Raw genomic sequence first — 15,471 nt, 5'->3', positions numbered from 1 at the left:
ATTACCGGAAGGACAGAATTGCTCTGGAGAGAGTACAGATCAACTTGGCCCACCTCATTCCCAAGAACCAGGGCTAGCAGTACTTCCTTTCTTGTTGGACTGGAAACATACTGCTATAGAAAATTTTCCTGAACACACTCAAGGAACTCTTGTCCTTCACTGCCCTTTACACTACTATTATCCCAGTCTATGTTTGGATAATTAAAGTCCCCCATTATAACTACCCTATAGCTTTTGCACCTCTCTGTAATTTCCTTGCAAATTTATTCCTCCATGTCCTTCCCACTAGCCGGTGGCCTATAGACAACACTGAGCAATGTAACTGCACCTTTTTTGTTCTTTAGCTCTAGCCAAATTGATTCTATCTTCAAACCCCCCCCCGCGACATCCTTTTTCTCCAGCACTGCAATGCTCTCCTTAATCAATACAGCCACCTTCCCCCTTTTTTCCCTTTCCTATCTGTCCTGAACATCTTGTATCCCGGAATATTTAACACCTAGTCCTGCCCTTCTTTGAGCCAGGTCTCTGTTGTAGCCACACCATCATATTTCCACATGGCAATCTGCGCCTGTACCTCACCAGTCTTATTAACCACACTCTGTGTATTCACATACATGCACATTAAGCCTGACTCAGACTTTATTACTTTTTCCCTTGCTCTGACCCCACTTAATAATGTACTATTCCCCACTCTTGTGCTATCTATCTCCCCCAGTATTCTGTGCATCTTGGTATTCCTCTCTAGTACTTGCTTCTGGTTCCCACACCCCTGACTAGTTACCAGTTTTGCTTCCCTCCAATCTGAGCTCCCTCTCCGGTTCCCACCCCCCTGACAATTTTGTTTAAACCCTCCCCAACAGCACTAGCAAATCTCCCTGCAAGGATATTCGCCCCAGTCCTGCTAAGATGCAACCCGACCATCTTATACAGGTCCCACCTACCCCAGAACCGGTCCCAAAGTCTTAGAAATCTGATGCCCTCCCTCCTACACCAGTTCTTCAGCCACGTGTTCAATTTCTCAATTCTCCTATCCTATGCTCACTTGCACATGGGACTGGGAGTAATCCTGAGATTACTGCTTTTGAGGTCCTGCTTTTTAATTGCCTCCCTAGCTCCCTAAAATCTGCTTTCAGGACCTCATCCCCCTTCTTACCTATGTCATTGGTACCAATGTGGACCACAACCTCTGGCTTTGCCATCTCTCAATGGAGGAAGTGAAGCATGAACCCATTAGAGAATTAACTGCACTCGTGGCCTGAATGGACTCCTCTATCATCCGCACAAGGTTGCGCATAGCCTGTGGAAGCTCTGACAGATGTTCTGTCACCTCTCCCTGCTGCAGTTGCCATGTTGAAGCCAACTCCAGAGGCCCGTCATCAGCAAAAGCCTAGCCTCCCACAGTATTCCGATTATCAGTGGTCTCAGCTATCGCAGCGTCCGTCATTGCTCGGGCGTGTCTATGATGTGCTAACCAGCTTGTGATCATGAATCTAATTGTGACTGCATACCAACTGACATGAGAGTATCTGTGCTGGCGGAGGGTGCAGGGGGAATGGTGTGACGGTACACCCTCTGAGGATCCCTCCTCCTCAGAGGTGGCCAGCTGGCCCCCAGTGTCTCGAGCTCTTCTAGCTTCAGCTTGACCATGACCTGCATGAGAGAACACAAACATGTAAGAATTAAGGGCTTCCCATTTCTTCTTCCCAACCATGCTTACTGTGAAACTTCATATGTCCATCATTGGTCACATGAGCACTATGCCTTGTGCGTGCCAGATGCATCCTTGTGCATTCGCACTCATTAACATGCCCTTTTGGCCTAACACTCCTGTCTCGTCATCAGTCGCCCCAGTGTCTGCCAACTCCAAGGTCACCTCCTCCATAGAGATGAAGATATGGTGGTATGACACTCTTCCACCAGTCTTGGTCCTCTTTAGTGTTGTGTGCTGTCTTTTCCTGCAAGCACAAGAAGGAAGACTGTTAGTTTCCTAGGGAAATGAGCACAACACCTCTTCTGGTGGGGGCCCAGTGGTCCATGATGTGGACACAGGAATTCCACCTGCATATGGCCACTCTCAAGGAACCTAGTGGGGGATCAACAAAGACAGATGTGTGCCTCTCACCGAAATGCAGCCGTGCCTCTGACAGGATATGCTGCTGCCTGACCCCTTGCCGTTGACTAGGTGGTCACTGCCTTTGCACCAAGCACACCCTTTCGCATTACTGCATGGAAGGCCCAAAGGGAAAGGAGGTATGGAGTACTCGCCTTGGCAAACCAAATGAGGTCATTGATGCGCTTGCGGCACTGGATCCAGCTTTGACGGGTGACCCCACAGCTGCTGACCTGTTCTGCAATCTCCATCCTTGCTTGGTCAGGCAGGGCCTTCTCCTCCTGCCACCCCTGGGGAGGAGGACCTCCCGCTTTGCCCTTGCAGCCTGGAAGAGCACTTGCAAGGAGGCATCACTGAACTGTTGCGTCACCTGGGGTCTGTCCTGCCATTGTTGCTATGGCCTTGAAGTGAGCTCCTTGTTTGGTTTGAGTCTTTATGAAGGGGGCAGTGGCAGCAGTAGCAGGGCTGCCCAAGGCAGCAGTAACGGGACTGCCCAAGGTAGCGGTAGCAGGACAGTCCAAGGTACTGGTAGGAGTAGCAGGGCTGCCCAATGCAGTAGGAACAGGAAGGAGTACTTTGATGAGGGAGCAACAAATGAAGGGCTAGCAGCCCTTTAAATATGGCACCAGCACCTGCCATGATGTCAGCTGACACCGGGCCTGGGATTGGATGGCCCTCGCGCTGCTTACATGGACAGCCCCCATGCCTCCAATTTCTTAATTCGCCAGCCGTCATGAGATCATGTGCAACCGGCCATCTGACACCCAAATGGAAATGGCACCAGTTTCTGGTGCCACTGCCGTGACCCATGCCCTTGAGAAAATTCAGCCCATTCTTTTGCCAATTACCTTAAATCTGTTTTCTCTGGCTATCAACACTTCAGCCACTGGTATCGGTTTCTCCTGATGTACTCTAGCAAAACCCTTCATGATTTTGAACATCTCTATTAAGTCTCTTATTTTTCTCTCCAAGGAGATGAACCCCAGCTTCTCCACATGAAAGGAGATTGCTCCTTAGGTTGCTATAACATGACTACTATGCTTCAATGTTGATTCTGAGGTTGTACCAGGAGACACAGGGTCTAAGTTTGTTTATATACTATTTTTTTAAAAAGGAGCAACAACAACTTGTATGCCTTTAACTTAGTAAAATATCCCAAGGAGGAGGGGTGTTACTGAACAAAATTAGATGCTGAGCTACATAGGGAAATATTGGGGCAGCTGATCAAAAGTTTGTTAAAGAGGTAGGTTTGAAGGAGCATCTTAAGGGCGGAGAGAGAGGTGGAGAGGTTCCTGGACAGAATTCCATAGCCTAGAACCTAGACAGCTGAAAGCACAGCCACCAGCGAAGGGGCAATTTAAAATGGGGATGCCATTGAGTCCTCAGGGTTGGAGGAGATTACAGAGAAAGGGAGGGGCGAGGCCATGGAGGGATTTGAACACAACGCTTGAAAATTTAAAATTGAAGTATTGCTGCACCAGCAGCCTGTGTAGGTCAGTGATCACAGTGGGTGATGGGCGAATGGGACTTAGTGCCAGTTAGGGTATGGGCAGCAGTTTTGACTGAGTTCAAGTTTATGGAGGGTGGAAGAAGTGAGACCGGCCAGGAGAGCATTGGAATAGTTGAAATAAAAACAAGAAATGCTGGAATCACTCAGCAGGTCTGGCAGCATCTGTGGAAAGAGAAGCAGAGTTAACGTTTCGGGTCAATGACCCTTCTTCCGAAGAAGGGTCACTGACCTGAAACGTTAACTCTGCTTCTCTTTCCACAGATGCTGCCAGACCTGCTGAGTGATTCCAGCATTTCTTGTTTTTATTTCAGATTTCCAGCATCCGCAGTATTTTGCTTTTATGTTGGAATAGTTGAGCCTGGACATGACACAAAAGTATGGATGAAGGTTCTGGCAACAGATGAACTGAGACAATCAGAAAAGCGAAATTACGCGGAACTGAAAGTTGGCAGAGGTTATGGAGCCAGAAACGAAACTCAGGAATAGGACGCAGTGTAAGATTTGGTTCAAGAGTTAGATTACCTAAGAAAAAAAAGCGGTCAAAGTCATAGGTGGTTTTAAAGTAGTTTATTAAGATGCAGCAGTTTAAATATAATGATACATAAGATAAGTAGACAGTAAAGACATATGACTGTAACTGGTTGAACGGTTTACAGATCCCAGAGCATATGGTGGGGCAGAATGACGGTGGCAGACTCTCCAACAGATGAGGTGTTGGTGGTCTCTTTGGTCCTTAGGATCCTCTGTCTTCTTGAGCTAACTAAAGTGTTAGGCAGAAGCTAGCATAGACTCCACTTCAGGAAGCTCTGCTCCTTCCCTTCTGTCGGAAGAAGTTTGAACATTTCCCTCCCGCGCACCTGTTTATATGCTTTATTTCTTGGGGCTGGTGAGTGTCCCATGTCAATCACTTGTTTCAATTCCAGTTGCCCAATCACTAAGGGACTGGTACTAAAAACAAATTCCTCCCGTGCCAGCACTCTGCCCCAAAGTCATCTTGTGTCTTATCGCTTGTTAGGTACCGTTAGTAAACTTTTACCAGACACTTTTCTAGAGAGGGTACGAGGCTCCATCTTATCAGCTTTAGGAATGTCTTGTTTCAGCGCCTGTGCTGGAGTCATGTCCTTGACAGAGAGAACAGGCTTGTGCTGTCCTGTGCCTGTCAGCCCAAGTAGACAGCTGTAGAATCTTTCTTGAGAGAGCTTTTTCTATAATATTCAGTTAATTTTCTTAAGTTTTTTTTAAGGTTATTAGACAGCAATTTCTTGCACTTGAGCGTTGGAATGCAGTTTAAATTGTTAACAAGCAATGTGTGAAGAATTGTGTTTCTGGATTTTTTATAATGTGTATATACACAGTTATAAGGCTGCACATTTTAACTAACTATAAATCAGAGATCTGGACTATCTTTCACAATATTCTGAGAGATCAAAAGAAGGTGAGACTTGACATATCTGAATATTTTTGGGAGCATTGCTAACTAAAATAATGCATATCTTGAGTCCAGCTCCACCCAAATATCTTAGTCACTCAACGTGATTGCTTGCCATTTAATTCTTTATCTGTAAAGTGGCAGCCTTATCAGCAGACTCTGTTCTGTCTTGTGAGCAACACCAGGTGATTTCCAAGAATGTATAATGTCAAACCTTTAGTTCTACTCAGAGTCCAAAGGGAAATTGAAAGTAAAAATTAAATGGGAAATCTGCTGAGTCATTGTTCAGGTTTTTTTTTTAAAAAGCAAGATCCGCAGCCTTTGTTTCAAATGAATTCAGTATTTTAGTGTTGGGAGGAGTTTAATAAATACATTTCTGTAACAAAATACCCACATGGCACTGAATTCAAGGTTGATATTAATATTTGTCTGGCTAGCAGCAATATACCGATGTTGAGAAAAAATATATAGGATGGGTATTACTAAGCTGGTACTTTTATTTTGGGATAAGCCCACGTAGCTGCTTATGTTTGCAGTAAAGTTTTACATTCTCCATTAGTGCACAAATCTTTCCATAGTATCTGTTAATTTAGCTAAGGGTACAGTAACATAGTGGTAATACTAGTAATCCAGAGGCCTGGACTAATTATCTGAATTCACGAGTTCAAATCCCACCATGGCAGCTGGAGAATTTAAATTCAATTAATTAAATTAATCTGGAGTGAAAAGCTAGTATCAGTAATGATGAAACTACTGGCTTGTTGTAAAAACCAATCTGATTCACTAAAGTTCTTTTGGAAAGGAAATCTGCTGTCCTTAGCCAGCCTGTGTAATATGGTTGACTCTTCACTGCCCTCTGAAAGCATTAAAGGTGGCTGATCACCACCATCTTTTCAAAGGCAATTAGGGATGGGCAATAAATGCTGACCTTGCCAGCGAGCCCCACATCCCATGAAAGCATTAAAAAAAAAATGCTGGAATTGCCAGTAACATCCACATCCCATGAATGAAATTTTAAAAATTGTATCAGCTTTATTTCCATTTCCATCCTAATTGTGACAATTTAGAACTTGAATAAGCTATTTAACTGTACATCTTAACATTTTCATAGAAACGGTCTCTGCCTGTGTAATGCAAGGATAAAATAAATAAAAATATGAATTGTTTTGAGAAAAGTGATTTCTGTATTGTTTCTTTAAGTATCTTTACGTCACTGTCCCTGTGTTCCTTTTGATTTCCTGATGGCTGATCAGTTTCAGTTTCGTTTCATCATCACATCATGATGCTTTTCATTGGGTGAGAGGTCTGTAGCTGTTGCAACACAAGGAAAGAGAAGTACAGTAAATATTTTAAAGGGAGGAAACATTGTGAGCACATTATTGGGGTGTTTGCGCCCAGAGGCTACTGAGTGCAGATTTTTTTGACTTGAGTTTGTACTTCAGTTGTCTGGTAAGCCAAAACTAGCTTCTATTGTAAACGTTATTTGTGATTTTAATGAACACTGTTGTCTTGGTAAACACTGTGTTCTTTTAGATTATTGTAGTTGCACTTTTTTGATTGCATGAATATTGAGATTTTCTATCTGGCAGTTGAATGAACAGATTTACAACATTGCTGGAGACTTGTGGCTATAACAATAGAAATATATTTTTTTCTTTGACTGAAGTCACTATTTCTGTAACTTCTATATATGGCTGTGAAAAAATAAAGGGTTTCTTTATGTTCTCGCCTGCTGTAGATCATAATTCTATTCAGCAGTCTCCTGCACAGAGTGGGTGCCAGGAGGCCCTATTCTCCAGAGTTCAGCCAGTGCATCTCTAGAATCAGCTGCTAGAGATTATATGAGCGTGGGCTCAGGCATAACTTCATGATTTCCCTTTCCATCCTTTCCTGTGGGAATGCCTGGTCTCCTTTACAGTGGCACAGCTCTCTGATAATACCAGAAATGCTGGATTCACTCAGCAGGTCTGGCAGCATCTGTGGAAAGAGAAGCAGAGTTAACGTTTCGGATCACTGACCCGAAACGTTAACTCTGCTTCTCTTTCCACAGATGCTGCCAGACCTGCTGAGTGAATCCAGCATTTATTGTTTTTGTTTCAGATTTCCAGCATCCGCAGTATTTTGCTTTTATCTCTGATAATACCATTCATCATGTGGGGGATTCTTTGATGTGAACCTGTGTGCTCCCACTCTAGCACAGGTTTTTCTACCTTTCACCAAAGGAGTTTTTATAAGTTTTTGCAGTTAACTATTGACAGAACACAGTAGCATATAGCAGCAAATTAAAACTTGTTTCTTTGTTAACATAGAATCGAGACACATTGTTTAATTCAGCATATATTTCTAATTCTCTAACTGGAGATTATATTTTGTAGTATAAAGGTCTGAAAGGGTTAATCTTGAGAGAGTGTAAAGAATACCTCCCACCATGATGTAAGAGATCATTGGAGAGAGACTCGAACAGATACAGTGTGGCTTTTGGAGGAGTCACACAGGCTAGTGTGGAGTGTATGTAGTTGTAATGAAATAAAGATTAATGTTTAATGACTACAGACTAAGAATCTCTTTGGCTAGACTAAATACGGTGGCAGCGTACAGAACCAACACAACATATTTATGTAGAAAATTTTGTTGATTTGCCATACTTTCAAGAGCTGTGAACATCCTTGGTGCTCATAGCTACAAATTGTAAAGAACATACCTGAAATTAGGTGCAATAATTTAAGGGGCTGCAATAGTTTATTTATAGAATGTATAACTAGAATAAATTAGAGGTTGGACAGTTATTTAAGAGTTAAGGCATATTGCTGTGTAATTTTTTTTTTATAATCATACATTTGTGTTTGCAGAGTGACTAAGTATATCCTTCAGCAGCCTTGCAAAATCCTTGATGTTTAAGTTTTTTAAAATAAAAACAGCAAATCTGTGGCATTGCTCAGGATGAATCAGCTATTTTAGAACAGGGATGCCAAGAAAATGATCACAGTTACTGACTTACTGAAAGTTAGTGGTCTTGGGATCTGCGAGCAATGACAGGAGTATCATGGGGCCTGAGGGTCTAGCAGAACTTTACCTGGGGTGGTGGGAGCGGGGGGGCCAAGGTCCAGGGAAAACTGGGTAGATCCTAGTGTCTATTGAGTGAGAGAGAGAGGTCCTGGGATTTGAGAGAATTGGAGAGGAAAGTCATGGTCTAAGGTTTTGTCAGCACTTGAAAAGGATTTTGTGATTGGCTGAGGGGAGGTCTGAAGAGTGAGTTCTTGGGTTTAGCAGTACTGAGGATTGGGTGAATGGGAAAGTTTGGGACCATTTTGGAGGTATTGGGTTTCTGGGATCTGGCAGTATTAGAGTGGAGAAAGGTCTAGCAGGCTTGTTGGAGAGAGGGGATCCAGGCAAATGAGACCCAAACTGCCCATTTCAGACTATCCAGTGCAATTTTTCTTACTGTCCTTTTAGTGCTTAACCCACCTCCCCATGACTTTCCTACCTTTAGCAATTCTTCTCCTATGTTTTCCTGTCTTATGACAATTAAGGATAATTTTTCTGCCAGATACAGTAGCATAGTGGTTATAGTACTGGATAAGGGCAGCAGATGTATGAGAATACCACCAGCTGCAAGTTCCCCTCCAAACCACACGCTATACTGAATTGGAACTATATTGCCTTTCCTTCACAATCGCTGGGTCAAAATCCTGGAACTCCCTAACAGCACTGTTGGTGTACCAACACCCCAAGGACTGCAACAGTCAAGAAGGCAGCTCACCACTGCCTTCTCGAGGGCAATTAGGGATGGGCAAAAGATGCTGTCCTAGCCAGCGATGCCCATATCCCCTTAACAAAAAAAAAGTATCCAGAGGCCTGGGCTAATGATCTGGAGGCATGAGTTCAAATCCCACCATTTGACAGTTTGGGGAAGTTAAATTCCGTTAATTAAATAAATCTGGAATAAAAAGCTGTCGGATTGTTGTAAAAACCCATCTTGTTCACTGTTCTTCTTTAGGGAAGGACACCTGTCCTTACCCGGTCTGGCCTATATTTGACTCCAGACCCACAGCATTGTCTTCTGAAATGGCCTAGCAAGCCATTCAAGTTGTATCAAAAACTGCTACAAGAAAATATAATCTTAATAGATTACAATGTTTCAGGAAGGCAGCTCACCACCACCACCACCACCTCAAGGGCAAGGAAGGATGGACAATAAATGCTGGCCTTACCAGTGATGCCCACATCCTGTGAATGAATTTTTATTTTAAAAAAACATAGTGGCTGGTAGTGATGGTTGGGTTGTACAACTTCATGACCTCAGGACATTGCAAAGTGCTTTACAACCAATGAAGTAGTTTGGAACTGTAGTAATGTAGGAAATGTGACAATCAATTTGTTAACAGCAAGCTCCCACTAAAAACAGTGAGACAAATTGCCAGATAATTTTTTTTTCCTTTAGTAATGGTTGAGGGATAAATATTGGCCAGGACATCAGGGAGAACTCACCTGCTCTTCCTTGAACAGATCTCTTGTGTCCACCTGAGAGAGCAGACTGGGCCGTGGTTTAACTGTTTTAGTTATGACATTTGTTGCACGCATGCGGGATAATGCAATAAGGCTCCCCACAAACAGTAACCAACGTCACAGATGTGACAGCAGATCAGTGTGCTTTGTGCACTCACACACTGAGTGTGTAAAGAGCCCAGATTAAAAGCTTCCTACATCACAGTGAGCATGCACCAGCCTGCATTTAAATCTGTGGGATTTGTGGAACCATTAACCAATTGCTTACTTAACCTGTAAGATTTGATCTCAGTGTTACAAGTCACAGCATTCTTTGGGGAAATAGATTACCCTATATGGTAGGAGCAGAGTCATAGATTCAGAGTTCCTTTAGAGCCATAGAGCTATACAGCACAGAAACAGATCCTTCGGCCTATCGTGTCTCTGCCGACCATCAAGCACTTATCTATTTTAATCCCATTTTCCAGCACTTGGCCCGTAGCCTTGTATGCTATGGCGTTTCAAGTGCTCATCTAAATACTTAAATGTTGTGAGGGTTCCTGCCTCTGCCGCCCCTTCATTCTCTGCATCAATGAAGTTGCTGTTTGTAATTATCTATGTTTGGTCTATGTAAATAACTTATAATAGCTTCTAGAGTGAAGATTAATGCAGCACTTGGTCTACAATAATGATATCTTGTTTCATTCAAAGATGCTGGGAAATATAATCCTGTCTGCATTATGAGGGCAGGTGTTGGACTCAAATCACCTGAGGACCATAGAGCTTTACAGCACAGAAAGGAGGCATTCAGCCCATTGAGCCTGTGCTAGATCTTTGCTAAATCAATCCAGAACTAATCCTACTGCCCCACTTTCAGCATATTGTCTTGTAATTCCCCTTGCTTCAATTGTCTATCTACTCTTCACATAAAAGGTATAATGGACTCTGCCTGAGCTACTCCCTATGGCAAAGCATTCCATGCTTTAAGAACACTCTTTGTAAATAAATTTCTCCCAGCTTTTCTCCTCACTTAAATTGATAGCTCTTCATCATTGACTCCCCAACTAACCAGTCTTTCCCTATTCACATTGTCAAAAACTCAGGTTTTTAAAGGTTATGAAAATGTTTAATTGGGCAGATGTGAAGAAGTTTTCACTTGTGGGTCAGACCAGAACTAGGGATTATGTTGGACATGAAAATTTTGGTTGGTGGGTGGGTGGGAAAGCAATACTATTTTAAAAATGAAAATGAGTAATTTAATTAAAGTGTGATAGGCCCCTGTTTACGTATGATTTTCCCATTATAAATGTTAATATGAAAAATGTCACTGGAAGTAATATGAACAGCAAGTGTGCAATATGCAAGACAATATATAGGTATTCAAAATGGCTCCAGTTCTATTTAAGAAAATCCAATCTGTGCAAGCACTGTTTAAGCAAAACATGTGGAACTTTGTTACTCCCATAACGTTCAAGCTGTTGATGTCCAGTGACTGCTGTTCTTTTGTAAATGATGTACCAGACATGCATTCTTAGTTACTGATGGTCACCTGGTTCTTGTATACTTCCAGTTTGCCCTGATGCTTTGGAGCTGGCCGTTAGGAAATGCATAAAATTAGCATAATTGATTTTTCATAATTTTCATATTGCCTTTATCTCCCTTTCATATAAAAATAACCATATTGTATTTATCTACAGTCAAAAAGATGGAGAAAATTCGCAAGGAGATACTGGACCTCTTCATAACTGAGCCCGGTGGCATTCCTGAAACGAAACTGTGCGAAGTCTACAACAAAAAATATCGGCAAAATCTAAAAACAAGCAATTATGGATTCAGCTCCATAAAGGAGCTGATCAGGTCCATGGATGATGTGTTGGTTATGGTCTCCATGCCAGGAAGAAACAACATGATCATACCAAAGTCCATACAAGCCTGTGGAATATCAAAAACAGAAAAAAACAAATTTCAAGGATCAAGGCCAGTTTCTGCACCAGCTCTGATCATGCCAAGTATGGAAGTTCTCAACAGAAACTCTATAAGATCTTGCACGGTTCCATTAGCTGCACAGCCACAAGGTACTTCTATTTTAAATCACTGATATGGATTAACATTTTCCCATTTGAAACAGAGGAATAATATGCAGCCTGCCATAATGAAGGCGAAGCCAGATTTCCCTTTCATAAAACCTCGTTGACTCTACCTAATCATATTGTGATTTTCCAAGCATCCTGTTACCATGTCCTTAATATGCTTCGCGTAAACCTCCTCCCACCCTTCATCTAACCCCATCAACATATTCCACAGTTCCTTTCTTCCTCATGTGCTTATCTATGTCCCCTTAAATGCATCAATGCAATTTGTCCCAACTACTTGTGGTAGCATGTTCCACATTTTCGCCACTCTTGATAAAGAAGTTTTCCCTGAATTCCCTATTGGATTTACTAGTGACTGTCTAACCTTTATGGCCCTAGTTCTGGCCTCGCCAGCAGTGTAAGTGTTTTCTCTATGCCTACCCTGTCAAAGCTTTTCATAATCTTAAAGACTTCAATCAGGTCACCTCAGTCTTTTTTCTAGGAAAGAGAGCCCCAGCCCGTTCATTCTTTCTTGATTGGTATAACTAGCAATCTAGTAAATCTTTTTTGTACCTTTTCCAGTGCTTCTGTGACCTTTTTATAATAGAGACCAGAACTGTACACAGTACTCCACGTGTTATCTAATCAAGATACTCTGCAAGTTTAACATAAGTTCCCTGCTTTTCAGTTTTTTCCCCTCCAGAAATGAACCCCAGTGCTTTGTTTTTTTTTATGGCTTTATTGACCTTGTCACTACTTGCAGTGATTTGGGTATTTGTACTCCCTGATCCCTTTGCTGTTGTATCCCATTTAGATACTTATTTTAGGTGTCAGTCATGGCTCAGTGGGTAGCACTCTCACCTCTGAATCATAAGGTTGTGGGTTCAAGTCCCATTCCAGAACTTAACTACAAGAATCAAGGCTGGCACTCCATTGCCATACTGAGAGAGTGCTGCACTGTCAGAGGTGCTGTTTTTTGGATGAGACCTCCTCTACCCTCTTGGGTAGATGTAAAAGATCTAATAGTGCTATTTCAAAAAGAATAGGGGAGATATTCCCGATGTACTGGCCAATATTTATATCTCAATCAACATCACAAAAACAGACTGGTCGTTATCACATTCCTGTTTGTGGGAGCTTGCTGTGTGCAAATTGGTTGCTGCATTTCCCACGATTCAGAAAATATTTCATCGGCTGTAAAGTGCTTTGAGACGTTCAGTGGTCATAGAATCGTGAAAAGCATTGGTCTTTCTTGCTTTTCCAAGGAGTATATGACCTCCTTGTTCTTCCTACCAAAATGTATTTCCTTACATTTATTTGTGGTGAAGTTCATTTGCCAATTACATGCCCATTCTGCAAGTTTATTCACATCTTCCTGTATTTTATCACAGTCTTTCTTTATTAACTCCATGTCCCAATTTGGTGTCATCCATAAATTTTGAAATCGTACTTCCAATTCCTGAGTTCAAATTGTTCCTGTAAACGGTGAGCAACAGTGGTCCCAGAACCAATCCTCCACTTAATTACTCAGATTGAAAATGGTGGAATACCACTTCCCGCCTTTTGTCAATCTGAATAACTGAAGGACAGTTATTGATAAATGTAATGCTTAATTAACTATTAGATTCACAACAATCAGCTAGCTTTAAAAAAAAAAATGTAAACAAGTTTTTCTCCTTTATTTTCCTGACCCCACTGACTTTTAATAGGATACAATTCTGTGGGTGCTTTCAGCCCTCTGGCGTATCCCCCAGTGTTCATTTATTCATGTGTACGCGTCAACAGACTATTGATGATCGAGGGCATCCCAGTCAATCCTATCTGCACAACTGCATTTTACAGGTGGAAATACTAGATAGTAATCTAGAATGAGAATTCTTCCTGATTCTTTTTTTGATCCCTAACCCTGTGACAGTCAGGTGCATTGCTGTTCCTCCACTACCACACCAGTTGAACCAAGTGTAGGATAAACCCTTTGCCCACTAAGCAGATTCATACAACTAGAGACAGTAATGTTTGATAATTCACTCCATTTATTATTGGAAAAGCATTATTTTAAAACAGCCCTAACTAAGGGCGGCGCAGTGGTTAGCATTGCAGCCTCACAGCTCCAGCGACCCGGGTTCAATTCTGGGTACTGCCTGTGTGGAGCTTGCAAGTTCTCCCTGTGTCTGCGTGGGTTTCCTCCGGGTGCTCCGGTTTCCTCCCACATGCCAAAGACTTGCAGGTTGATAGGTAAATTGGCCATTAGCAATTGCCCCTAGTATAGGTAGGTGGTAGGGAAATATAGGGACAGGTGGGGATGTGGTAGGAATGTGGGATTAGTGTAGGATTAGTATAAATGGGTGGTTCATGGTCGGCACAGACTCGCTTACAGCGTAGCACACATTAGCTTCACATCCAAAACTCTCAATGTTAATGAGCAGTCATGAAGATGACGTTTCCAAACCTTTTCATGCCTTAGGGTCTCAAAAGTAGCAAGAGACCTATTTCTTTCTAACTAAGTAAAAATGTGTTATCTCTTCATGTCATTTTCTTTTATAGTTCTCTTCCTGCTGGATGCAGCCATCTGGTTTCTCAAGCTGATTGCCAAACAGCGATGAGAAACCCCATGCCATCTCACACCATACTGTTATTTCCTATCATTCCTTTTCCCTGAGCCAGAGCTTTGTTGTAAATAACCTTTGAGGCTCTTACACTAGCCCCTGCTGTGATGAAAAGTCTATTTTTTTTACACGTTTATATGATTCAACATTAATTCTTTAAGCTCAATAGTTCCCCATCTAGCTTATGTGCCTATCTTTACAGGCAATATACCCAGTCAACAAGAGCAACTTGTATTTATGTAGCGCCTTCAATGTAATAAAATGTCCTGAGGCACTTTACAGGGGCATTATAAAATAAAACATAGTTCATTGAGCACAGGAGTGCTATATATATATATGGTTTTGACCAGGATGTGCAGGACACTTTCAAAATTTGCAGATGACATAAAACTTTGAAATACTGGGAGAAGGATAGTGATGGACTTCAAGATGGCATGGACAGGTGGGTGGAATAGGCCTGTGGTTCTCGAAACCTTTTTGTTCACGGACCACTTACAGGTCCTACCCCGCCCACATTTGCTTGCTGCACAAAAAAGCTCAACAGAATTAATGGGAAGAATGGTGCTGCATTTGGTGTGACCCCGATGAGGCGATATCTGGTTCCAAGCTGGAGAGCTTCAGCCTCATCTCAGGCTCCACGTTCAGCTGGCTCCTCCTCTTTATTCTCAGTTCCACAAGTGTTGAAAATCTAATCTTACAGTTGTATGTTGTAACAGTACCATAAATCTTGCTTATAAAACGACATTGTTATTGCTTGTCCTTATGATGACCCGAGCTGTGCTTGGGGGAGTCGGTCTGGTTGTGTGACATCATGTGAGTGGTGAGGATGAGTGTTGTGTCCTGTTCTCTCATATGGCCTTAGCTGTAGCATTGTGGGTCAGTGACTCGTATTTTGGACCTGCTCATGCATCACACTTTGAGAATCACTGGAATGGGATGAACATGTGGCAGATTAAATTTAATGCAGAGAAGTGTGAAGTGATTCATTTTGGTAGGAAGAAAGAGGAGAAGCAACATAAAATAATGGGTATAGTTCTAAAGAGGGTGCAGAAGCAGAGACCTGGGGGGGTTATGTGCACAAATGGTTGAAGGTGGAAGGGCAGCTGGAGAAAATGGTTAAAAAGGCAAATGGGTTCCTCAGCTTTGTAAATAGAGGCATAGAGTACAAAGCAAGGAAGTTATGATGCACCTTTGTAAAACACTGGTTTGGCCTCAACTGGAGTATTGTGTCCAATTCTGGGCACCACACATGGTGTGTG

The 15,471-nt window shown here is 42.3% G+C and overlaps 1 protein-coding gene across 5 annotated transcripts in view; it reads left to right on the top strand.

Annotated features, from left to right (window-relative positions):
* Nucleotides 1-15,471, top strand: part of wu:fj29h11 (uncharacterized) — a 161,848-nt gene that overhangs the window by 32,330 nt on the left and 114,047 nt on the right. For 4 of the 5 annotated variants that reach the window (XM_068058559.1, XM_068058560.1, XM_068058558.1 and 1 more), the window contains one exon: nt 11,232-11,609. In XM_068058559.1, the coding sequence (XP_067914660.1) occupies nt 11,232-11,609 (378 nt within the window). Of the gene's footprint in view, nt 1-6,350; nt 6,499-11,231; nt 11,610-15,471 lie in introns of those variants that run through there. The other variant, XM_068058562.1, reaches the window with a different exon arrangement.

Source organism: Heterodontus francisci, chromosome 26 (assembly GCF_036365525.1).
Source record: "Heterodontus francisci isolate sHetFra1 chromosome 26, sHetFra1.hap1, whole genome shotgun sequence".
Lineage (NCBI taxonomy): Eukaryota > Metazoa > Chordata > Chondrichthyes > Heterodontiformes > Heterodontidae > Heterodontus > Heterodontus francisci.
Note: the sequence above shows the minus strand (reverse complement) of the source record. Positions and strands in the feature narration are given on the sequence as shown.